Source organism: Phyllopteryx taeniolatus, chromosome 5 (genome assembly GCF_024500385.1).
Source record: "Phyllopteryx taeniolatus isolate TA_2022b chromosome 5, UOR_Ptae_1.2, whole genome shotgun sequence".
NCBI lineage: Eukaryota > Metazoa > Chordata > Actinopteri > Syngnathiformes > Syngnathidae > Phyllopteryx > Phyllopteryx taeniolatus.
Window position 1 is genome coordinate 5,317,733 of NC_084506.1, and position 27,129 is coordinate 5,344,861.

Sequence of the window (27,129 nt, forward strand, 5' to 3'; positions counted from 1 at the left end):
TGACTAATAGAGCAATAGTCCGGTGCAATGAGCATTGTGCAAAGGGTGCTGAGACTTCAAGAAATGTATGCAGTTTAAAGTGACTAGTAGTTCGATAATTTGGGACTGTCGATTGTGCAAATGTTGCAGATACTCCTCAGTCAGTGTACAAATGGGGCAGATGCTACTCTGGCATGAGTGGCCAGTATTGGTCAACAACGGATATGCAAATAGTGCAGCGTGGCAAGACTACTACAGTGAGTGCATTAATAATGTATAATTGGCCCGACAGAAATGTGACAACAAACTCAAGACAAAATTTTTTTTACAGCATGTTGCAATGTAGGTTAGCTGTTTAAGAAGTTGATGGTAAGAGGGAAGAAGCTGTTGGAATGTCTAATAGTTTTAGTTTGCTTTGTTCGGTAGCACCCGCCTGAGGGAAGGAGTTGGAACAGCTGGTGACCAGGATGTGGAGGGTCCGAGAGGATTTTGCATCCTCTTGTCTTAGTTCAAGCAGCGTGAAAGTCCTCAAGGGTGGGTAGGCGGGTACCGACAATCATTTCAGCAGTTTTGATCATCAGTTGCAGTCGGAATTTGTGCTTTTTTGCAGCACCACCAAACCATACTGTGATGGAAGAACACAGGACTGATTCGATGACCGCTGTGTAGCACTTACTCAACAGCTTCTGTGGTAGGCCGTGCTTCCACAGAAGCTGCAGGAAGTACAACCTCTGCTGGGCTCTTTTGAGGATGGAGTTGATGTTGAACTCCCACTTCAGGTCCTGAGAGACTGTAATTCCCAGGAACTTGAAGGTCTCGACAGTTGACAAGGCAGTTGGGCAGCGTGAGGGGCAGCTGTGGCGAAGGATGCCTCCTGAAGTCCACAATCATCTCTACAGTCTTGAGCGTGTTCAGCTCCAGGTTGTGTTGGCCGCACCACAGCTCCAGCCGCTCCACTTCCTGTCAATACGCAGACTCATCACAGTCTTTGATGAGGCCGTTGACTGCAGTGTCGTCTGCAAACTTCAGGAGTTTGACAGCCGGGTGCGTTGAGGTGCAGTCGTTTGTAGAGAGAGAGAAGAGCAGCGGAGAGAGGACACAACCTTGGGGCACCCCGGTGCTGATGGTGCGTGTGGATGAGGTCAAAGCAACTGCCTGTTGAGCTCAGAGACAGAATTGTGGCACAGATCTGGCCAAAGTTACAAAAAAAATTCTGCTGCACTTAAGGCTCCTAAGAGCACAGTGACCTCCATAATCCTTAAATAGAAGCCGTTTGGGACGACCGGAACCCTTCCTAGAGCTGGCCTTCCGGCCAAATTGAGCAATCGGGGGAGAAGAGCCTTGGTGAGAGAGGTAAAGAAGAACACAAAGATCACTGTGGCTGAGCTCCAGAGATGCAGTCAGGAGATGGGAGAAAGTTCTAAAAAGTCAACCATTACTGCAGCCCTCCACCAGTCGGGGCTTTATGGCAGAGTGGCCCGACGGAAGCCTCTCTTCAGTGCAAGACACATGAAAACCTGCATGGAGTTGGCTTAAAAAAAAATAATAATAAAAAAATAAAAAAATAAAAACACCTGTAAGACTCCAAGATGGTGAAAAATAAGATTCTCTGGTCTGATGAGACCAAGATAGAACTTTTTGGCCTTAATTCTAAGCAGTATGTGTGAGAAAACCAGGCACTGCTCATCATCTGTCAAATACAGTCCCAACAGTGAAGCATGGTGGTGGCAGAATCATCCTGTGAGGGTGTTTTTCAGCTGCAGGGACAGGACGACTGGTTGCAATTGAAGGAAAGATGAATGCAGCCAAGTACAGGGATATCCTGGACGAAAACCTTCTCCAGAATGTTCAGGATCTCAGACTGGGCCGAAGGTTCACCTTCCAAAAAGACAATTACCCTAAGCACACAACTAAAATAACGAACGAGTGGCTTCAGAACAACTCTGTGTCACAGCCAGAGCCCTGTGTTAAACCCAATTGAGCATCTCTGGAGAGACCTGAAAATGGCTGTCCACCAACGTTCACCATCCAACCTGACAGAAATGGAGAGGCTCTGAAAGGAGGAATGGCAGAGGTTCCCCAAATCCAGGTGTGAAAAACTTCACTACATCATTCCCAAAAAGACTCATTGCTCTATTAGCTCAAAAGGGTGCTTCTACTAAATACTAAGCAAACGGTCTGAATACTTATGGCTGTGTGATATTACAGTTTTTCTTTTTTCCATAAATTTGAAAAAAATTGGTGGCACGGTGGTCGACTGGTTAGAGCGTCTGCCTCACAGTTCTGAGGACCAGGATTCAATCCCCAGTCCTGCCTGTGTGGAGTTCGCATGTTCTCCCCGTGCCTGCGCGGGTTTTCTCCGGGCACTCCAGTTTCCTCCCGCATCCCAAACACATGCATGGTAGGTTCATTGAAGACTCCAAATTGCCCGCAGGTGTAAATGTGAGTGCGAATGCTTGTTTGTTTATATGTGCCCTGCGATTGGCTGGCAACCAGTTTAGGTTGTACCCCGCCTCCTGCCCGATGATAGCTGGGATAGGGTCCAGCACTCCCGCGACCCTTGTGAGGATAAGCGGCTCAGAAAATTGATGGATGAAAAAAATTTCAACAATTCCGTTTTTTTTTTCCTAGTCAATATGGGGTGCTGTGTGTACATTATGAGGGGAAAAAATGAACTTCAATGATTTTAGCAAATGGCTGCAATATAACAAAGAGTGAACAATTAAAGGAGGTCTGGATACTTTCCGTACCCACTATAAGTTGCCCATCCATGTTCTAGATTACAGGTGTCAAACTGGTGGCCCGGAGGCCAGATCTGGGCCACCACATCATTTTATGTGGCCCACGAAAGCAAATCAAAATTGGTCATTGTCTTCTAGTGTAATACCATTGAGATATTTGCAAGCATTTTTTTGTTACCAATCCCCCTTTGAAAAGAAATGTAATAGTTGAAAAACATGTTTTTATGGGCTTCTGATTTCAAAACTGGTTATTCATCAATGTGTTGTGTATACTGTATGCAATTAGAATATATGTGGTTAACTTTCATTTGTATGGGTTCACAGTCATAACGGTCCTCGGAGGGAAGTCATAACTACGATGTGGCCCGTGACAAAAATGAGTCTGACACCCTGTTCTAAATAATCCCCTTTTCATCATTGTGCCAACTTTCCACATTTGCTACCATATTAATGCAAGGAACAAAGCCTCTATGCAAATAGATGCATTGCACGGTGATTGAAAAGCTTTGTTTGTCCTCTCTGGTACACATACAGAGATGTAAGTAATGGCTGTAGGTAGACAGAGCCAACCTCGAAAAAGTTGTCCAAATGTGTTTGGTTTGGTTCGATCTTGGCATAAAATAATGAGCCATTGTGCTTAAAATGTAGTTTTGGGCAGTCTATACGAAGCCAAGCCGCTTAGCCAGGCTACTAGAGCGCTTCACTTCCTCATTTGAGTGTAAACGCACTCGATTGGACGCCTAATCCATGTGACGATATGTGTACGTCAAAAGAAATAAGTGATTGAATGACTGGCCCTCATGACTGCAGCACTGAGAGGAGTGCGTTAGCAAACGCAGACCCATGGGCCAAGATCAGTTGCCGTGGACCTCCGCTTCGCAAAGCCAGTGTCCTGGCTTGCGGTGGCCGCCATGGGAAGCCCCTGTGAGTCGGAGCTCTCCTCCACCGAATTGTTTCAGCATATTGTAACAGTATCACTCTTTACTGGTTTACTAGTGAGTTGAAAGTCGGGTGAGTGAACATCACATGGAGAAGGAATAACGATTTTAACGCCCGTTAAAATATATACCTCCGCAATTACATTGCCCGAGTCCCAAAAATGTAATAAAATAGGTCCACTCCATACCACTGCAAAAATAAATCTTACATACTTCCCTCTCTTCAAATGTAATGTCTACATTTGAAATAAAAACATACCACAGAGGCTGCGCAGAAAAGCAAATCATTTTATATATAAATATCACTAAGCGGAGGAAATTAAACAATGTAGGAGTCCCATGATGATTTATTGTTACTTGGCTGTTTCTAAACCTGCGTTGCCCGTTGAGTGTTCCTGCCTTTCTGATTTGACTTGAATTTTTGGACTCACGCAAATAAATCACTGTTATTAGGCAGTATTTTTTTACATTAGAATAGCAGCAATTTCCAATCATACAACTAAAGTCTGTTAAATTAGTGAACAGACAATTTCTCAATGGACAGTTTTGTTATTATGAGCATCGCAGCAGCAATAATAGCATTTTGGAGGTGCTGTATACGAATGTTTGCTGGCGACCAGTTCAAGGTGTTCCCTGCCTCTCGCCCAAAGATAGCTGGGATAGGCACCCTTGTGAGGATAAGCGGTACAGAAAATGGATGGATGGATGGATGGATGTATACGTAAAAATTGGATGAACGGGGATAGGAGTGCACGGTAATATATACGATGTGAAGATGTCTTTTTCCACAAAAACCTGTGGGGAAACGCACAGAAACTACTAAAGCCTATTGAGGACTCGTCGAGCAAGAAAAAGAGAGGTTTTTCTGTATTCCTGCTTTCACCTCTTTGCCCACCTGTAGCGTCAGCCTTCCTACAATGCCATGAGCTTTCCCACCAATACCGCAATTATCATACCGTGAGATTAATACCAGGACAAAAGCGAACTGAGATACAGCAAACATGAGTACACTTGACCGAACGGCAAGCAAAGGTTTGCCACGGTAAGCAAAAATATTAAGTTAACTTCAAGCCTTGTGTTGCAAGCTAAAATTTGAGGCACGAGCCAAAATTTGAGATAAGAGTGAGCTTTTGATATGCTGCCACTCAAGCGAAGAGAGAGAAAAAATAAAAGAAAAAAGAAAATGGAGCCTTTTTGCTTTTGTTAGAAGTTTTGGCATACAGGCAGAATGCTAAGTTGTTTCTCACAAAGCGTAAACCTTCAGTGCTCTGCGTGTCACTTTTTTTTTTTTTGCTGCAAAATAGTGCTGAGTACTATGGGTCCCAAGAAAGTGAAGAGCCCAAGAGAGTGTTTTATTCGGAAAGTCTGCAAAGTGTCACGGTTCCGGCAGTGTCCGTGGAGCGCACGCCAAGGGGCTTGGCCGTGTGCCATCACATATTGTATTTATTAATAATAACAATAATAAAGATGAATAAGGACTGCCTCAGGACTGCCTCCAGCTCTAAAAAGAAAGTAAAGACTAAACACAGATGGGCTTTGTGTTTATTTGAGGGTATAATAAATACTGAATGACCTTTGTGCTCGTCTGACTGTTTGCTTTGTTCAGTTGAGAGGTTAGTGTCAGAACTGATGCCACCTCAACAAAACAAACGAAGTGAAAAGTGTAAACTAACTGACTTTAATCACAAAGTGGTGATAGCTACATCAAACAACTCAAACCCAAAATGTCACCATTTTACTGTTTGAATAGAATATGAAGACCCATTTATGCCTGTGAATAGTCTCATTCATCCAGGTCATTTCATTCTGAGGGCATTCAATCCATCGCAACTGGACTGCAGTGAGGAATGCACTGATACATACTGTACATAAGGGAAACCAAGCAACCACTGAGCAGACGCATGGCACAACACAGACGGGCAAACTCCTCAGGTCAAGACTCAGCTGTCTCCCTGGACCTCCAAGATAAACAGCACTCTTTTGACGACAAAAATATGCATATTCTGAACTGGGAAGACAGATGGTTTGAAAGAGGAGAGAGGTTGAAAAACCATCACTTAACAAAGGTGGCGGCTTATGAATCCGCCAATCTCCCACTGACAAAGCCGTCCTTCGTCCATTCCCAAGAAAATCAATAATTCTGTCTCCAACAAATACAAAAACACGGTTTCCTTCGCTGTTAGGCAGCTCCACTTTCATTTTACAACTGAATGAAATATTAATGAGGGGGGTTTTCACCTAATGACTCTTGTTAGGGTGCCTGGCAGAGGCCACTGTCTTTCCACAAGTGTCTCTTTTTTGCATTCCAAAAGAATGATACCAACCACGGTTTTGGGGTGTGCCTCCAACATGGAGCATAAATAGTTTCAGCTCTGGTGTAAGCATCCGTTTTCTCTTTCTGTATTGAATTTGTTATACTCATTAACATACACTGGCATTCTAATGTAGAACAATAGATAAAACAATAAAACAGACTCAAGCTCTGTTCACAAAAATTGCACTTAAATATTAAACATTTGGTATAAACAGTTATTAATGCCTTAACAAGCAATATAATGCCAATCAAGTTTCCAGTTGGTTAAGAAAAAGCAAAGCAAAGCAAATTTATGTATATACCGCATTTCATACACAAGGTAACTCAATGTGCTTTACATGATTTAAAGCATTTAAAAACAAAGAAAAAAACAGCTTAAACATTTAAAACAAAGAGAAAAAAATACAATAAAAATACAATTAAAACAGCATACAGTGCAAGAAATATCATTTAAAAGTGAAATGCTCTAAAAAGCATGGGAAAAAAGAAGAGTTTTTAACCTGGACTTAAAAATATTCACACTTGGGGCCGGCGTCACTTCTGTTGGCAACTTATTCCATTAGTGTGCAGCTTAGTAGCTAAATGCTGCTTCACTATGCTTGCTTTGGACTCTGTGCTCCACTACTTGACCCGAGCCTGTCGATCTCAGAGCCCTACTGGGTTTATAACCCATTAGCATTTCATTCGTGTATTCAGGACCTAAACCGTTCAGTGATTTATAGACTAGTAGCAGAACTTTAAAATCTATTCTAAAATTGAATGGAAGACAGTATAAAGAGTTTAGAATTGGAGTAATATGCTCTGACCTCTTTGTTCTGGTGAGAATCCCGAGCTGCAGCATTCTGAATGAGCTGCAGCTGTTTAATGCTCTTTTTAGGAGTCCAGTCCGAAGACCATTACAATAGTCAAGTCTACTTGAGATAAAAGCATGGATGAGCTTCTCCTGGTCTGCTTGACACATGCAAGCCTTTACTCTGGATATGTTCTGCAGATGGTAGAAGGCAGTTTTAGTAATTGATTTGATATGACTGTTGAAAGTAAGGTCAAAAAGTGCCATTTAGCAACATAAATAACAAAAGTCAATCTCTGATTGGTTTAGAGACCATGATGGATTTCGTGCGCGTGCTTTCAATTCACGGAAATGATTTTTTCTTCCTCAAATGACTGCGCACCTGTACGCGCCCTCTTTTTTTGCTGCAGCATTCAGAAATTAGGGCGCATATATGCAACCACATAGTCCTGTCTCGTCAAAAAAGAAGAAAAGAAAAAAAACAACACCTGATTTCCAGCACCACGACGGAGTACTAAGCCATAACTGTGCCCTAAAATGTCCCTGCTAATGTTTGTGCATCTCTGATGCAGGACCCACATCAAACAAGATCCCTGTATAGGCTATAATATTATAGGTTATGTAAGGATATGAGCACAGGAGAAGCTTGGTCATATTGCGTGTGTTTCTTAAAGTTTTTGTTGTCGTTTTAAACACACTTTCGCATGATAATCACGCGACCTACACTCCAACTCGATCTCTGCTAAAGCCTGGATAAGACCATGACACATTTGGTCTCCCACGATGGCACTATGTCAGACTTCTGCCATAAAATCTTGCTGTGCTGTCGTGTATTACGATACCACAGTATCCTGTCTTTTACAATCATTGTCAAATCAAGCACTGTTTGGGGTTTTGTATTTTATTTTGTTTTAATAATGGATGAAGTAAATGCACCTGTAATCTATTTTAATAATGGAAATAGGTCATAACATTTGTAGAAGGATTCAAAGTCAGAAAAAATACATTGACAAAAAAAAACATCTATAGTTTAATCATAGACTGCAAAATATTTAATCAAATCCTGAGATGTCGAGAGATTACCGATCCTACTGCTGATGCAAATATCCTATTGACTCAAAGTAATGTATAGTTTGAGTAAAATATAGTGTGACGAATAGTTAAAATCAGTAGCTTAGCCCCACTGTAATTAACCAACCTGGTTCCACATAACCTCTATGCAAATAAGAGTGTTCCAGTAAGAGGGAAGGCTGACCCTTTTAAATCAACCTTTAGCTACAATCCATAAGCAAAATCTACTAGTTGCTAAAATGGGATGAATAATACACTTATGTAATTAGCATCAAAATATATCGTGTATATTTTAAAGCAGATGTTTATACAGTAAAATGCAACAGAGAAAAAGAAAGTTCACAGAACAAAGATCTCAAATCAATCAGTGCGATCACAATTCCATTTGTCCTATTTCTCTCCCTCATTGCCCCAGTTCTGTACCATTTCACCTCGTTCATTAACTCAATCAATAAGATTACTTTGGATGAGGTTGGACTAAGAAAATCATTATTTTTCCTGAGGGTTAGCTTTCATTGCAAAAGTAAAAGCACACTCACATACACACATGCATGTGCGCACAGAGGAAGAAATAATTGATTTTAGACGAACAGCACAGCGATGCAGATGTAAATGATTATGAATCTATTAATAACGGAATGCTGGTGGAGAGAGAAAAGCGGGACTTGGAAATGTCTCACCCACCGGACAATTAATATGGCACACGCTGCAGTGCGAGTGACTAAGCAATATGTGCCATTCCATAGTTTGAGGGTGTGCATATTTATGAAACCATGTTATTTTATGTTTTATATTTTCCTTCTTAAAATATTTCAGTTGGATGGATGGATACAAAGTAAAAACTGATATGATTGAGATGTCTCTTAATAACTTACGTGCCTTGGCACACAGCCAATGGTAAGCACAGCTCCTCCCATAAGAGCAATACATGTTTAACTCCATCCATGTCAAAGGATGCAAAACCAAAAATAGCTAAACTATAAAATATGATGACATTTATCTCAATTTTAGCTGTGGGATGGAGGCAGGTGACCACCTCAGGCCCCAGTGGCATCACATCACGGCGCAAGCATATTTAATACACATGCATTATAAAATTGCATTATACATAGGTAGAAGGGTTTTCCAGAATTTTTAGGTCAACTTTGGTGGTGTGTATTATGTATTATATATTGTACATGGGTGTGCATTATACACGGGAAATTACGGAAATTATTTCAAAATCATAGTGATTTTCTGTTGTTAAGTCCAACAATTTTGCATATTGTGATTAGGAAAAAGCAATTACACCATAAATGCAAATAATGCATCAAGAGTTACAGTAATGATGCCATTCATTATGAAATGATTGTCACTCTACCAAACCATCCAGATTAAATATAATTATGCTGAAAGAACAGTTGTCTTGCATCAACTGTGAGAAACGGAACAAAGACAAACATACAAATGGACAAAGCAGGGTTTCCATGACATTCCTGAAATTCCCAGTTTAACTCTCTCAGCCTGAGGCTGCAGCTGCCCCCTCAAATTCTAAGGCATACTAACTAGCACCCAGCACAAACGCATACTCTTTTTTACACACAGTTGTATAGATGTGCACACAAACTCATTATGCAGGGATGTTAAGGTTTGAATCAAAGGTGCCAAATATCTGGGGTGACATTCAAACAAGAGACTGATCATCAGACGGTTGGCCAAGATAATTCTCCTTTGTCGAAGACCAATGGGACAGAGCAAAACAACGGGCAAAGGTCAGCAGTTCTGGTAGAGAATAATCAGCAAGTCTAGTAGATCCCATGGAATAATAATCAGCCCACTTCAATTACAAACCCGGGCCCAAACACCTGACCACACAACGTATTTTAAATTTGAAGACAGAGTGAGTGTCATTGCTGTGATTCACTGAACTTGAGACTGAATCAGAATTGGCACGTGCCGGGTCACAGCAGGCATGTGTGTCTCAAAATAGCAGCTGAGAAATTGGGAGATGAGAAATGAGAGCGAGACTTCCCTGAAGTGCTTTGAATGAGCAAGCATGAACATGCACATGTGCATTAGCCAGTGAACACAGAAAAAGAGGAATCAGCATAGTGTTGTGCCTGAAGCTGTTGAGGAGCCTCTGTAGTAGGTAAATGTGGCTGTCAAACAATCATGAAAACGGCTCTCCGTCAGTATGGATGGATTAATGCAAAGCCAATCATAGAATAAAGGCTGACATAATTATACATTATTGCCTGTGAGTAGGGATGGGAGAAATAACTAATTAGTCAATGATGTGATCACTGAGAATTCTGTTCATTGTCTGAAAATGAAGGTGGAATTGTATCTTGAAGTAATTGAAGCAAAAAGAGTACTATTTGGGTGCAACCAGCAATGTCGTTGTTGATTTTGTCTCAACTAGATTTGTGGCGGGAGCATAGTGAACTGGTAGTTAGTGCATCCGCCTCAGAGTTCTGGGGCTGAGGATTCGCTTATTGTGTGAGGGTTGTAAATTCAGAAATTTAAGAAATTACAAGGGGGTTTACCTACTCTTTCCTCCCACTGTGCGTCAATTCTTTCAGTTTTTATTGTGGGAAGCTTGTGGAAGGATGTCCAAAACATTTGACGTTTCATACAGTTTAAAGGCAATGGTACCAAATACTAAAGAAATCTATCTAAACTTCTGACTATGAAGACAGTTTAAAAAGTAATACTCTCATTCTGGCATTTAGCAAATAGAAATATTTTTTTAAATCCTAAATCCTAATTGACCTAAAACAAGAAAGGTTTAGTCTGATTTCATGTCACACAGTGAGAAAAAAAGTGTGCGTCTTTTTATATAGTGTATGTAGGCTTTTGGTTTCAACTTTAATTGGAAGTGTAACTAACATGGCTTATGGAGAATTATATTGAATTGTAATTAAACATTATCCATAAAAATAGCCACCTGTAAAAATTGAGACTTATGGTGAAACATAATCAGGATAAAATCAGCATTCCTCCTCCGTCCTCTTTACTTGAATTCAATCACTCATTCGGGTGGCTCATTTAGAACCATTTACTCGGTTCATAGTGAAACAAACTGACAATTGTCCTCTTCATTATTAGATTACATGTTATGCTTCATATGCTGTGCTGACCATGTTAAAAACCTGCACGTGATATTACATCACAAAAACAAAATAAACAAGGAATGCATGTGTTATGTGAAGTTGTGTTAAGAGGTCTAAGTTCCAATGAATGTGAATGTTTTATATTACACTGGGGAACAATTTGAAGGAAAAAAATTTGTTAAGTTAGAGTTTTAGGCTGATTAAAACTAAAATTGTCATGCGATTCCAAAATGGCAGTCAGTTTTTTTTCTAGCACGTCAAGTTTTTTCTCCACAGCTAACCCTCCAGATAAGCAAAATTCCACTGATTAGCTGTAGTAAGACTTGCCAGCTGATTACGATTGGACTCATCTCCAGCTACGTGGCAACTTGTTTGTGCAGTCACAATTGAGTCAGTGAGGTGAGAGGTGTTTGGAGCGCCCAATAGGTCAGTACTAGCAATATCTGCAAACAGAAAGCTAGCATAGTAGGAAATAAGAGGATTCGTGCCATATCCTTTGCAAAACAGTGTTAAATAAACATTGCAGTCATGCCTGTATCCTTCATATTTCATTGTATCTCAATATTTGAAAAGTTTTATAAAGCAAGCAGATGTCTGTTAGGAATATTCTTCATATTTTTTAAGAAAACAGGGATCTATAGTTAAAAAACTTGAAGTGCTAGAGAAAAACTGAGATCAGTTTTGGATTCCGGACCCAGAAATTAGGTCTGACAGCTGTTTTTATCTAACTCAACAAAAATTGTGTTCCAAGTGTTATTATTATAGGCTGAGTCCTGATCTGAGATTGGCAGAGAAAGCCAGGGGGCGGACGTGATTGGAAGGAGGGTGGGAAAAAGTCGAGTGTGTGCGTTGTGTGTGCGTCGTGTGTGTGTGTGAGATGAGACGAGACGAGACAGGGAAGGCGGTGAGAGCAGAAAGTGAAGTTCTGTGTTATTTTTGGCACGTACAAAAAAAAAATACTTTTCCTTCAAAATCAAAACAAATGGCACACCATGGTTAAAATGATTTGATTTTCAACTGTAAACAGGAAAGACTTGTCAATTCATGTGATTCAAATCTCAGTCGCTTCTCATGAAAACCAATCAAAGTGAAGCTGAGTCTTTCAGGTTTTTATCAAGTAAGTCCCAAGTTCTAAAATTGGCAACTCAAGGCTGAATCGAGTCAAGTCACTCAAGACTTGCACCTCTGGTGGGTGCTGTGCTTTATGATCATTGCTTTAACAGATTCTATTGCACCTCGACAAGAATGCTTTGTGAATGGCACAGGTATTTTATTGTATTTAATTTTTTTATTTCAGTGTCCCGTAATGCTATTTACAACACTGTTAGCATTATGCAGGTGAAAAGATTTCCCAAAATGACAGTCTGTCAAAATGCTTAACCTGGTTGGAGTGGCCACTTCAGCCTGAGTACAATGCACCAAGAATTATGAAAATCGGACGATGGGTTCTGGGGAAATTTAGGGTTTTTTTGTCTGAAATGTTTTTGTGTGTGATATTGCCTGGAGAAAATCTGGTCCAAAAATGCCTCCAAAAATAACAGTAAAACTGTTTAACTTCATTATTTCTCAACATATATTCCATCTGTTACTTGGGGAAACCCTTCTTCAATAGGCTGACAAGCTGACAAAATCATTTGCCCTCAAAACTCGACAAATAGCTCAAATGGAACATTTGTGATAAAAGCAGTGGGGGCAATAGAATAGGTCATGTACTTTATTAATCATTTTATTCATTAATGTATTTTCAATAGACGATTTTAGAGGCACTTGAAGTGCTCATTCCATGTTTTTCAGAAAATTCAACAAAGATGGTGGCCACTTGTCACATTGCTACTAGCACTGTCATTCCTGAGAGGAATCTAATATGCTCCACAGTGAGTTTCTTCAGGCAATCAAGAAAAGGAAAAATAGTACATAGAGTACAGTAAGTTCTTGTTAACTGTTCCTTGGCATTGGATCGCACTAAACTTTCCAGAACTTCCTGTCATAGCTGCCAGCTGGACAAAGAGGCAGGAAGCAGTACCCCCCAATAAGGATACAGTGAGAGGAAGAATAGTTGAATGGCGGAAAGACAGAAAAGGAGACTGAAGAAAATAAAACAGAACAGTTTGTGATGAAATTCCTTTTTAGGGTGTGACCAAATTCACAACCAAGGCAGCTTCATTCCATTGTTTTTATCCCCATGCAACTTGGGGGCTGCTTGGCGTAGAAAGTGATTGAGTGGTCAACTAGGGTTCCAATACCCGTTTCCCCTCAGCCTTTTCAAAGTTGAGCCTAGAGCAAGACCCTTAATCACCAATTGCTGAATTACATCAGAGACAAGTTTGTTATGCATCCACTTTAGACACTAGATACAATTATGCAAGACTAGTCTTTGTAGTTATGCAAGACTCTCTTGCCTTTGGGAAACTGAATGAATGGCATATTAGTCAACTACAAGCTTACTGAAAGCAAAAACCTTTACTTGCTTAGTTAAGATTTTTCTAAAGAGCAATGTTACACTCCCACATCAAAATAAAATTAAAAAAAAATAAATTTACAAATTCACGTTGTGATTATGCTTTTGCATCACTACTTGCATCAAGTTCACATAACCTCCTGTCTGTCATGGTCTGTGTTTTTGTTGACTTGGTTCTGATTATTTATTTTCAGGTTTTTTTCAAAATTTCCTGTGTCACATGGTCATGTATCATCTGCTCATTTGGGTGTTGTCTTCACATGTTCTCGTCAGCCCTCTACCTTGTGTCAACCTATCAGTTCCCTCCAGCACTTGTCTTGTCCAGGTGTTCATCGTTCTCTTGTCAGTTTGCTTGTATTTAGTTCCCTGGTTTCATTTTTTTTTTTTTTTTAAATCAGTTTATTTGAAAGGGGGCAATGCAATTTCATAAAACACATGAAATGCACATGGTTAAAAAAGCCAGAATTAGCCAGAAGGCTAGTTTTCATCTGTAGTCCCCTGGCCATGATGTAAAAAAGCAGTAAAATACATCTACAAGACAATATAATACAGGATACATAATCAAAGACTTACTATACTATTAAGAGAGAATAAAACCACAAATTATTTGATCATAACAAAAAAAAAAAAAAAACATCATAACATACTTGTCTTTTAGTGTTGGCAGCTATAGGTGTTAAACAAGCCACATTTTCAGTTTTTTTGTGAAGGCCTTGTATGTTGTAAGCAGTTTAACCTCCTCAGGTACTGAGTTCCACTCACCAGCGCTCCTCACTGACCAGGCTGACTTACTGAAAGTGCTCCTGCGCAGAGGAATGAGACAGTCACCTCTGACAGAGCCTCGAGTGACAGGCTCAGAGCCGTTTCTTTGGCTGATGAACTCAGCCAGAGGAGCTGGAGCCAAATCATGCAGTACTTTATAAATCACATTTAAATCTACAAATATGTGAAGACTGTCCCAGTTTAAAATACTTGTTTTTTTTTTTTTTTTTGAAATTGCACAGTGATGATAGTGCCTTGGTTTTTTATCCATCACTTTAATTACTTGTTTGTACAAAACTTCCAATGTTTTTTTTGCATTCTGACCAGCCTGGGACCAACTGGTTATGCAATAGTTAAAGTGACTAAGAATCATTGAAGATAAGTAAATTTTTGCAGCTTCAGTTGACATTTCTTTTCGAATTGCACGGAAATTTGTGAGGTTTAATTTTATATTTTTACACGTGTTTTATTTTGAAAATTGACCGGATCTTCTCCGCCCAACCAGGTCGTCCCTGGGCAGCCTTGGCGGAGTTCAACCCTCACCGGAAACGAATCAGACTTACTGAAACCACACTGCTCCTCCTGAATCTGAGATTTGACTTCCCGACGGACCCTCTTCTCCAGTACCCCTGAATAGACCTTACCAGGGAGGCTGAGGAGTGTGTTCCCCCTGTAGTTGGAACACACCCTCCAGTCCCCCTTCTTAAAAAGGGGGCCCACCACCCCAGTCTGCCAATCCAGAGGCACTGTCCCCGATATCCACGCGATGTTGCAGAGGTGAATTTTATGGCTGCAACACGTTCCAAAAAAGCTGGGACAGGGTCATGTTTACCACTGTGTTACATCACATTTTTTTTTTCACAACAGTCAATAAATGTTTGGGAACTGAGGACACTAATTGTTGAAGCTTTGTAGGTGGAATTCTTTCCCATTCTTGCTTGATGTACAGCTTCAGCTGTTCAACAGTCAAGGGTCTGCGTTGTTGTATTTTACGCTTCATAATGCGCCACACATTTTCAATGGGAGACAGGTCTGGACTCCAGGCAGGCCAGTCTAGGACCCGCACTCTTTTACTACGAAGCCACGCTGTTGTAACACGTTCAGATTGTGGTTTGGCATCGTCTTGCTGAAATAAGCAGGGGCGTCCATGAAAAAGACGTTGCTTGGATGGCAGCATGTTTCTCCAAAACCTGTACCTACCTTTTAGCATTAATGGTGCCTTCACAGATGTGTAAGTTACCCATGCCATTGGCACCAACACAGCCCCATACCATCACAGATGCTGGCTTTTGAACTTTGCATCCATAACAGTCCGGATGGTTCTTTTCCTCTTTGGCCCGGAGACACAACGTCCGCAATTTCCAAAAACAATTTGAAATGTGGACTCGTCGGACCACAGAATACTTTTCCACTTTCCATCAGTCCATCTTAGATGAGTTCGGCCCAGAGAAGCCGGCGCCGTTTCTGGGTGTTGTTGATAAATGGCTTTCGCTTTGCATAGTCGAGTTTTAAGTTGCACTTACGGATGAAGCGCCGAAGTGTATTTACTGAGATTGGTTTTCTGAAGTGTTCCTGAGCCCATGTGGTGATATCCTTTACACATTGATGTCGGTTTTTGATGCAGTACCGCCTGAGGGATCGAAGGTCACGGGCATTAAATGTTGGTTTTCGGCCTAGCTGCTTACATGCAGTGATTTCTCCAGATTCTCTGAACCTTTTGATGATGATATGGACCGTAGATGATGAAATCCGTAAATTCCTTGCAATAGTACGTTGAGGTACATTGTCCTTAAACTGTTGGACTAGTTTCTCACGCACTTGTTCACAAAGAGGTGAACCTCGCCCCATCTTTGCTTGTGAATGACTGAGCAATTCAGGGAAGCTCCTTTTATACCCAATCATGGCACCCACCTGTTCCCAATTAGCCTGTTCACCTGTGGGATGTTCCAAACAGGTGTTTGATGAGCATTCCTCAACTTTCTCAGTCTTTTTTGCTACCTGTACCAGCTTTTTTGGAATGTGTTGCAGCCATAAAATTCTAAATGAATGATTATTTTGTTATTAAACAATCAATTTTATCAGCTTGAACATTAAATATCTTGTCTTCGTAGTGTATTCAATTAAATATAGGTTGAACATGATTTGTAAATTATTGTATTCTGTTTTTATTTATGTTTAACACAACGTCCCAACTTCATTGGAATTGGGGTGGTAAAGACTGATTTTATTTAAAATGTAAATTTCATGTACAGTTTACATAATTATTTTATGTAAATGATTTATGTTGTTTAAACAACAGTTCAGACACAAAATGTTAAAATAACATTTTGCAATTGGCATGAAGTTTTGGCAGGCGATTGTCATTCCAAACGAATAACAGGTTCAACATGTATGATTAGTGTTGATCATGTAGGAATTTTGTTAAACAATTTATTATAGTTTAGCCATTATTTCATATCCGAATTCACCCTGTATATAAAACAATTGTTGCAGACAAACTTCTTCGAGTTACTGTTAACCATAAAACCGCCAATTAATAAATGGCAATTAAGACAACTATTCATCAGCATGCATGGCAATGCTGTACCTCCCCAAAAAAAGGGTGCGACCAAATCATGTGTTGGTGTGACCAAATGAAAAAGTTGGTTGCACCAGTGCTACCAGTCCAAAAGTTAGTGTAGATCCGTGCTATCCCAATAATGTAGCAACAGAGCTAACCCAATACAGGGCTCTAGAATAAGTTTATGCACTGGTGCCCCCAACTTTTTTTCTTGTGTGCAAAAGTACAAAAGTTAGGTGCACCTAAATTTTCGACCGCATCGCATTCAACACCACAGTTTTACAGGTTCACTTAAAAAAAAAAAAAAAAAATATTGACTGGTAAATGATTAATTAATAATCTAGTCATAGTTCTTTAATGAAAGCACAAGACGGATAACTTAATGAAAAGTGTTGGTATTCAAATTGCTACGTCTCAAGGTATTGGTTAGGACTTTTGGAAGAGTCAGGACTTAACACTCTTCACGAAGAGGTTGTCAATTGTTCTTTTCATCTTATCTGTGGCTAATGGCTACTCCACTCTAAATCTGATGGACCTACTCGGGTACTCACCTAGACCTGTCACTACAACACATTTTTTAGGATGGTATATTTTCAGAGAAACTAACTAATATTAGTCATTCGAACTGCTCTAAGTGCTAGAGGACTCTGCCTCTTTTTGCACAATTGTCAAAAAAATAAATATGTACCGGCATTACCAGATAACTAGCAACCCTTTATTGCTCGGTGACTGTTTTTTTGTCAATGTCTTTATGTCTCAAAAGTGTTCTCTGTCAATTGACTGTCTGTTGTCGTACTGGAGCGGCTCCAACTACCGGAGACAAATTCCTTGTGTGTTTTTTGGACATACTTGGCAAATAAAGATGATTCTGATCACAATAAACAATAGTATTGTTGATGGTTTTTTATGCCCCCGATATAATCATATTAGATATTAGAAAACTTAGCTTCAGGTACACTAGCAGCTCTCTATCTCACTACGCAGCACCCGCATTTCAAGCGCATGCACACGACTTCAGCCAATCAAGGGGGGTCCCACCCCTCACTATATCTGATTGGTTTAGAGAACACAATTGATTTAATGTGTGTCTGATTTCAAAGTCGCTGAGATTTTTTTTATCTCCCTGAAATGGCTGGGCGTACCCATGCTACCTAATTATTATTTTTTTTCTTTTTAGGTGCACTGTTGAGACATTAGGGTGCATATGCGACCAAATTGGTCACACTCTAGAGCCCTACAATACCCAACCCACATTAAAATAACAATTTAAGGGTACAATAGAGGGTTATATTGTATGGTAGACGTTTTTGTTTTTTTTAATCACTAGGCGCACAAGGAGTGTCTGTAAGTGATTTTTAAGACTCTGTTAGATGTGTAATGTACATATAACATGATAAGTATGACTGATCTGAATGGTGGTTAGCAGTTTTTTACTTAAAATGGTTAATCGTTAGGCGGCACGGTGGTCGACTGGTTAGAGCGTCAGCCTCACAGTTCTGAGGACCCGGGTTCAATCCCCGGGCCCGCCTGTGTGGAGTTTGCATGTTCTCCCCGTGCCTGCATGGGTTTTCTCCGGGCACTCCGGTTTCCTCCCACATCCCAAAAACATGCATTAATTGGAGACTCTAAATTGCCCTTAGGTGTGAATGTGAGTGCGGATGTATGTGCCCTGCGATTGGCTGGCAACCAGTTCAGGGTGTACCCCGCCTCCTGCCCGATGACAGCTGAGATAGGCTCCAAGCACGCCCGCGACCCTAGTGAGGAGAAGCGGCTCAGAAAATGGATGGATGGATGGTAACCGTTAGTGCGCTAATGCTAATTGTGATTGCTAACCATTTAGTATTTTGCTGTTTCTGTACACCAAATGTATACCATACACTCAGTACCAACATATGCAGTTTAAGGACTGAAGTCCATCCCTCGTAAATGAGAATAAAATGCATGTTAGTAGTATTTTTAGTAGTAGTGTTTTTTTGTTTTTTTTAATATTTGGGGGGGGGGGGGGGGGGGGGGGGCGATTATTATTCAATTATTCGAACAATAATCAACAGGGGAATCGAATCTAAAAAGATTAAATAGTGACAGCCCCATAAGGCAGTATTGTCAAACATGCATCTGCATTAAAACATTTTCAGAGGTACATTTTTCTAAGTGGAACTCCTTTGATTTACTGACATATGATTCACATCAAGGCTGCCAAAGAGCCGCATGTGGCTTGCGAGCAGCATTACGGCCGCCCTGCATATATGACTGGATTCCTCTGGCTCTCCTTAAAGTTATTATCTCTATGTCTTATTTGTCTTCCCCCTCCTATTAATTTTGCCATGGGTGTTTACTTAACACCAATGCAAGGAACTAAACTGAGGCTGAAATTATTGCAGATGGACACCTCATTATGTTGACACATTTTACTTGAAAATCCGGCAAGGATTTAATTCAAACACTTTCCCCCCCCCCAATTAAATAACCAAGTACATGCAATACAGCCTCACAACGCATGCTACCCTACAGCAATTTAGACTATAAATAGTTTTATCTTGGTTTGTGTATTTCCAAAAACTAAATTTTCTTTCCAAATTTATACATATCTGTTGCACAGATATCCTGCTACTCCTTTCGCAGATCAGTCAATCCGAAACAAAAATGTGTCACTCTGTGTAAGGGGTCTGCAAGAATGCCTTATTGGAAAGCAGTTGACTCGCCAGCTCAGACAAGTGATATTTTCATAAATTACTACATGTGGATGACTTACGGCAAAGCTACACACAGGGCCAGAAACAATGCCGTAACCTTTACTTTTTTAACAGTCAGCTCCTTGCCTTGAACAGCTGAGTGTGTTGGATGCCTGACATGCTTTGAGTTCTTTCAAGTTGTGCTGATTACCCACCAACACACACCATGAATGTAGAAAACATGCTGAGAAGAGCAGACACAGGTTTAAAATGTTTCTTACTTACCAACAACCATTAATGTAAACTCAAAGCCTCTTTTAACGGACTTCCGATACACCTGGTTGGGAAGATTAGCGAATCCCACATAGCCCTCCAGGTTCCGCTGCTGATACACAGAAGACACAAACATATTGATTTAATGTAAGCAACACAGTGCAGAAATGAGTCAGGAGTGAAACCTGAGTTATTCCTTTGCCATAAAGTATTGACATAATATGGCTGTGTCAAACAAATAAAAAAACTGCTATTGATGCAACAAAACTTACTTGGGCAGACATACATGTATACAAACGCTTAAAACTGAAGCTAGTCATAGTCGCAGCAAGCAAAACAATCCTGTTTGAAATGAACCTGCAATTAGAATTGTTGCATCTTGCAGAAACAGTGCTGCTTTTAAGTAAAGAGCAACTGGCATTGCACAAAGGAAGGAGGTGAAGGGATGGTCCTTGGAGAAAAAAAGATTAGGGGTTGTTGATGCAATGAAGATGAAAAAAAGCAAATCAATAGTGACAAAAAAAGGTTCATATCAATACATACAGTATCAATACATACAGAGTAAAGCTGATATATTATATTATAATATTAACATTGCAGTGGACAAATTTTGAATCATTTCCACGTGAGGTGATGAAGATCTCAGGTCAACAGCAGCTGCTGCCATCTGTCCGATCAGTGAGGGATTGTCCAGCTTCTCTTCACTATAACTCCGCATCTAGCATTCTACTCTCAAATAACAGCCTGCCGCATCCACTACCACTCCTACACGCTACGAGAGGCGAAAACAATTGATTGCTGGATTGCCGGTCTGAGCAACCTTTCAGGCTCTCCCATACATACTGTAAATGGAAAACTGTTGGTCTGAACTCCGATGATAGAGAAAGTTTCATAACATACAATCAAACAACAAAATGCTGACCAATAACACAGGTTTGAAATGATTACTACAAGACCAATGAGATGTCTTAGTGTCTCTGTGAGGTTGTAGATGTGTTGAACTAGCAGCATGCTAATAATATCCTCACAACAGTAAAAGCATTCAATTAAAGTCCCTTTACTATTAAGTTTCCATTAGAAATAATCGCTTTGAAGACTCATCAACCCACTCGCTCCCATTATATTTACTTAAAATCAACCTTGTTTCAAGTGTGATTCAGAGTTGGGTGCCTCACTTGAAATCATGGTTAAGGCTTCATGAAACTGCCTAAATAACAAGGAAGCGGCACCCAGCGCACCCTGCAGTGGGAACCTGTCAGTCAGTCCTGGTGGGACTCACTAGAGTGAGTCATACTGAGAGAAACAACTAGTGCAGGAAAGCGGATCAACATCTGCTTTGTGAACGTTTTGATTCAAGGTGAGTGACGTTAAACAAGAAGTCAGCGTGCAGCAGAGTTGTCTGCCCCGCAAGGTAACAACTAATCTGTTCAACCATCTGGAAAAAAATGGCAGTAAAATGGCAAATCATAGACAAGAAACATGTGATCCCCTTGCGCAATTATTTCTGCAATGTGCCATTAAGTACACCGTATGAACAATGACTGCAGACAGGACAGCCTCCAGTTTTTATTTTGAACTCTACTGTACGTTACCTCCCAATCTGTATGCAACTACTGTATTATGAGACATCATATTATAGTAATAGTCACTTTGGAGCATGGGTACGAAAGTATTCAGACCCCCTTAAATTTTTCACTTTTTTATATTGCACCCATTTGCTAAAATCATTTAAGTTAATTTTTAAGCACCCTTTTGAGCTAATACAGCCATGAGTCTTTTTGGGAATGATGCAAAAAGTTTTTCACACCTGGATTTGGGGGATCCTTTGCCATTTCTCCTTGCAGATCCTCTCCAGTTCTGTCAGGTTGGATGGTCGACGTTGCTGGACAGCCATTTTCAGGTCTTTCCAGCATGATGCTGCAACCACCATGCTTCACTGTTGGGACTGTATTGGACACGTGATGAGCAGTGCCTGGTTTTCTCCACACATGCCACTTAGAATTAAGGCCAACAATTTCCATCTTGGTCTCATCAGTCCAGAGTCCAGTCTTACTTCTCATCATCTTGGAGTCCTTCAGGTGTTTTTTTAGCAAACTCCATGCGGGCTTTCATGTGTGTTGCACTGAAGAGAGGCTTCCGTCGGGCCACTCTGCCATAAAACCCCGACTGGTGGAGGGCTGCAGTGATGGTTGATTTTCTAGAACTTTCTCCCACCTCCCGACTTCATCTCTGGAGCTCAGCCACAGTGATCTTTGGGTTCTTCTTTACCTCTCTCACCAAGGCTCTTCTCCCCCAATTGCTCAGTTTGGCCGGACGGCCAGCTCTAGGACGGGTTCTGGTCGTCCCAAACGTCTTCCATTTAAGGATTATGGAGGCCACTGTGCTCTTAAGAACCTTAAGTCCAGCGGAATTTTTTTTTGTAACCTTGGCCAGATCTGTGCTTTTCCACAATTCTGTCTCTGAGCTCTTCAGGCAGTTCCTTTGACCTCATGATTCTCATTTTTGTGACATGCACTGTGAGCTGTAAGGTCTTATTTAGACAAGTGTGTGGCTTTCCTAATCAAGTCTAATCAGTATAATCAAACATAGCTGGACTCCATTGAAGGTGTAGCACCATTTTAAGGATGATCAGAAGAAATGGACAGCATTCGAGTTAAATATATGTGTCACAGCAAAGGGTCTGAATACTTATGGCTGTGATATTTCAGTTTTTCTTTTTTAATAAATCAGCAAAAATTTCAACAATTACATTTTTTTTCTGTCAATATGGGGTGCTGTGTGTACATTAATGAGGAAAAAATGAACTTAAATTATTTTAACAAATGGCTGCAATATAACAAAGTGAAAAATTTAAGGCGGTCTGAAAAGTTCCCATTTTGTTCTCAGGACAGAAGTGAGTATTTGCGAGCAACAGTATGGTTTCATGCCTAGAAAGAGTACCACAGATGCATTATTTGCCTTGAGGATGTTGATGGAAAAGTACAGAGAAGGTCAGAAGGAGCTACATTGTGTCTTTGTAGATCTAGAGAAAGCCTATGACAGAGTACCCAGAGAGGAACTGTGGTACTGCATGCGGAAGTCTGGAGTGGCAGAGAAGTATGTTAGAATAATACAGGACATGTACGAGGGCAGCAGAACAGCGGTGAGGTGTGCTGTCGGTGTGACAGAAGAATTTAAGGTGGACGTGGGACTGCATCAGGGGTCAGCCCTTTTTGCAGTGGTGATGGATAGGCTGACAGATGAGGTTAGACTGGAATCCCCGTGGACCATGATGTTTGCAGATGACATTGTGATCTGCAGTGAAAGCAGGGAGCAGCTGGAGGAACAGTTAGAAAGATGGAGGCATGCACTGGAAAGAAGAGGAATGAAGATTAGCCGAAGTAAAACAGAATATATGTGCATGAATGAGAGGGATGGTGGGGGAAGAATGAGGCTACAGGGAGAAGAGATGGCAAGGGTAGAGGACTTTAAATACTTGGGGTCAACCGTCCAGAGCAATGGTGAGTGTGGTCAGGAAGTGAAGAAACGGGTCCAAGCAGGTTGGAAGGGGTGGAGGAAGGTGTCAGGTGTGTTATGTGACAGAAGAGTCTCTGCTAGGATGAAGGGCAAAGTTTATAAAACAGTGGTGAGGCCAGCCATGATGTATGGATTAGAGACAGTGGCACTGAAGAGAAAACAGGAAGCAGAGCTGGAGGTGGCGGAAATGAAGATGTTGAGGTTCGCTCTCGGAGTGACCAGGTTGGATAAAATTAGAAATGAGCTCATCAGAGGGACAGCCAAGGTTCGATGTTTTGGAGACAAAGTTAGAGCGAGCAGACTTCAATGGTTTGGACACGTCCAGAGGAGAGAGAGTGAGTATATTGGTAGAAGGATGATGACGATGGAGCTGCCAGGCAAGAGAGCTAGAGGAAGACCAAAGAGAAGGTTGATGGATGTCGTGAGGGAAGACATGATGGCAGTTGGTGTTCGAGAGGAGGATGCAGGAGATAGGCTCTCATGGAAAAGGATGACGCGCTGTGGCGACCCCTAACGGGACAAGCCGAAAGGAAAAGAAGAAGAAAGAAGAAGAAGAAGAACATTTACTGCACGGTGTTTTCTGAATTTATAAGTGAGCTGAAATTAAGACTTTACACCAATGTTATCGGGCTTATCTGTATCGGCCGATATTTAGCATTTTATGCTCATCGGCTGATCGGCTTTAATGTCATAATTCGCCGATCCGATCAATGACTCCGCAAAAGACATTTACTCCGCGTCGCCATCGTGTACAGTATATTTGAATTCAAAAGCTAGTTTATTTTTAGCCTTGTCGCGTGTCTTTTGACGTAGTATTGGAAATATCTGACGGCCAACAAAGTTATTTATAAAGAAAAATAAAATAAAATAAAACGTCGCCGGTGTGGAACAGACAACACTCAATGCTTGAGGTATGTTCCCGTACTTTGAACACGATACGGCTCGCAAGCAGGCAACAAAACGTTATGTAGCCTAGCAAGCTAGTGGTAGCACGAACGGTTGTACGTAATCATGCCGCCGTTCTGTCAAATCATGCTCTTAAGTTTCGGGGTGGGTGAAGTAATTTAATTAAAACAAATTTAATTACAGTAAATTAGCACTCATTATTTCTGTCATGTTGTATCGTTGGTTTGATCTGACTGATTAGAAAACACGATCTGACGAGAGCAGTGATTTCCAACCTTTATGGAGCCAAGGCACATATTTTACAATTGAAAAATCTCACGGCACACCAACAAACAAATATGTCACAAAAAGTGGATACATTCATTACTGTATGTACTTCCTGCCATCTAATAGAAGACCAATCAAAAATCTTGATCATCTAAAGCCTAATTATTATTATTTTCCCATAATTGTGCAGCCCTAATCTGTGTTAAATTTTCTAGAATCTTTCTTTTCTCCATCACTGCACCTGCGCAAAGTGGATACACAGCTGGCTAAACTGGTTTACAAAGGGCTTCTCTCTTTCTACGAATTTTTCAGCACAGCCAAACTATGCACGCTAAAACAAACGTGTGACATCGAGCAAAGCTGCGCTACGTTAAGACACCGACGTCCAATGACATCCAACAACATTTGATAACGGGACACAATCTGCCAATCCATCTGCCTTGTCAATATCCTCGCAGCTCCAATGATCTCGCATGAAAACCCCGATTCCATCTTTGGGCCTCTCAAACTTGTGAGTGTATGTGGGAAGGGAGAAAGACAATGTGTTACATAATGGGCAGTCTTTGATGGTCAACCCACCTTCATGTACAGCTCTGTGAATGACTTACTGGAGTGATCAAGGCAATGAGTTTGTTGTACGGTTGCATATGTGTGATGTCATGTATCGGAATGGAGTGAACCATGCAGCTACCATCACCACAATGTAGACCATAAATAGTATGGCTGAGCTTTGCAGCCTTTTTATCACTCTCTTACATACTTGAACTGTTGTGGCACATAACTTAGCGATTCAAATATAAAGCCAATAGACAACTTCGCTGCCATATTATCCTGAAATCCTTTCCCCCACGCATCTGTCCATCTGTATGCTGACACATTCTATATGTGTACACATGTTTTCATTATCCTTTAAGTGAAGCTTTGTTACAAGCCACTTTCCATTTTTTCCTTTCTGGGAGAGTGCTAAAAAGGCTGCAAAGCTCAGCCATACTATTTATGTGAATCTACATTCTGGTGATCGTAGCTGCATGGTCCACTCCATTTAGATACATGACATCACACACATGCGAATCCTTCTGGTGATGCTAGAATTCAATCAATTTGCTCAATTTGCCTTTGCAGCTTTTACCCATCCATCCATCCTCGATACCAATTTGATTCTTAACATAATGCGTTCCATTTAGTTAAACTATTTATACTCCAATTTATAATATTCTACATTCCTTTTTCTCAAGTAATGTACACTGAATAGATGTCAGATGTTGTGGCTAACGTTTAAGGAGCAGTTTTAGCAAATTCTTCTTAAAAGAGTGCATGTGCATGTGAGGGGGCGAAGCTAACTGGGGCTAACGTAGAGAAGGGGAAAGGAAAAAAAAAAAAAAAAAAAAAAAAAAAAAAGGTTTGATGATTTTGGGAAGGGATTTCGCTTCTTCGTGTTTCCTGCAACCGTACAACTAACTTTTTGCCTATACGCGCTGCTATTTCGAAGAAAAAGGGACTTACAGCAATGCTGGGAACGCCACTTTCTGCTCGCTCGATCATTGTAACGCCGTCACCGCCCAGCCTGCAATGGACGGTCACCGAGGCATACACCGACGAGCGTCCGAGAGAACAGCGGAATGAGGAGAAAGGCGCAGGTTGGGTTTACGCTAAACTGCTTTCTTGGGAAGGACCTACAAATCTAGGACGTAGGACGGCTAATGGAAAATCCCGACACGAGCGACAGACGAAGCTCAGACTCCGAGGAGAACGTTCGCTGACTGATGTTGTCAAGTAGTGCTGGGTTACGCCGAATTGACGCAATACCGTTTCCGTCGGGAAACTTCAGGATAAGAGCTTTCGACGACTGCGGTCAAGCCAGCCTCCACTCGTAAAGTAGCAGTCAAGCCAGCCGCCCCTAATTTTGTTCATACTAGGCATTACGGTAATGAGTCGCCGACTCGCGGCGAAGCCACCTTCAAAATAAAAGCTTCGCAATAATACGGACGTCAGTGCTCTTCGGTTTAGGAATGCAACCAGCAAAGTTAATTTGAATCTTGAAATACATTACATACATACATAAAAAAATTTACTTTATTTGATATCTTCGAAAAAATAAATGGTAATGGACTGCACTTATATAGCGCTTTATCTACATCATCACAGTGCCCAAAGCGCTTTACAAAGCCTCACATTCACACACACATTCATAAACCAATGGGCCACTGCTGCCATGCAAGGCACTGCCAGGCCCACTGGGAGCAAATTAGGGTTCAGTGTCTTGCCCAAGGACACTTCGACATGCGGACAGTCGTAGCAGGGATTCGAATCTGTTCTACCTACTGAGCCTCAGCCACCCCAACATAATTCCATTGGTATCGCAAGACAAGTCCAGATCGGTGTGACAGACCACCAAGGACTCCACGAAAAGAGGTTTGATGAAGATCTGATATTGTATTTCAAAATAAAAATCTCTGAAAACTGCATATTTTGCTGTCATTACCCCTGACTGAAAACAATCTGTTAAATATTTTTAATGAGATATCGCAACACCGGCCCAGTTCTGGGGGACACTACACCACCCCAGGTCTCCAACAATAGAGGTCCCATCCAAATCTGATGTGGCATTTCAAAATAAAAGACTCTTGAAATTGGTATATTTCACTGTCATGATCACGGATTTCAAAAATTATTTTTAAAAAATCTGTGAATTATCACAACACCAGTCCAGTTCTAGGGGACACTACAGCTCCCAAGGTCTCCAACAAAAGAGGTCCCATCCAAATCTGATGTGGCATTTCAAAATAAAAG

The 27,129-nt window shown here is 41.0% G+C and overlaps 1 protein-coding gene across 4 annotated transcripts in view; it reads right to left on the bottom strand.

The window, feature by feature from the left end:
• Nucleotides 1-26,166, bottom strand: part of LOC133477605 (septin-7-like) — a 72,548-nt gene extending 46,382 nt beyond the window's left edge. Inside the window, exons 1-2 of one of the 4 annotated variants that reach the window (XM_061772499.1) lie at nt 25,843-26,166; nt 19,663-19,762 (exon numbers count right to left, since the gene is read on the bottom strand). In XM_061772499.1, coding sequence (XP_061628483.1) covers nt 19,663-19,762; nt 25,843-25,881 — 139 coding nt within the window. In that variant the 5' untranslated portion in view covers nt 25,882-26,166. Of the gene's footprint in view, nt 1-19,662; nt 19,763-21,457; nt 21,878-25,842 lie in introns of those variants that run through there. The other 3 variants (XM_061772500.1, XM_061772497.1, XM_061772498.1) reach the window with 3 other exon arrangements.
• Between the last annotated feature and the right edge of the window lie 963 nt (nt 26,167-27,129).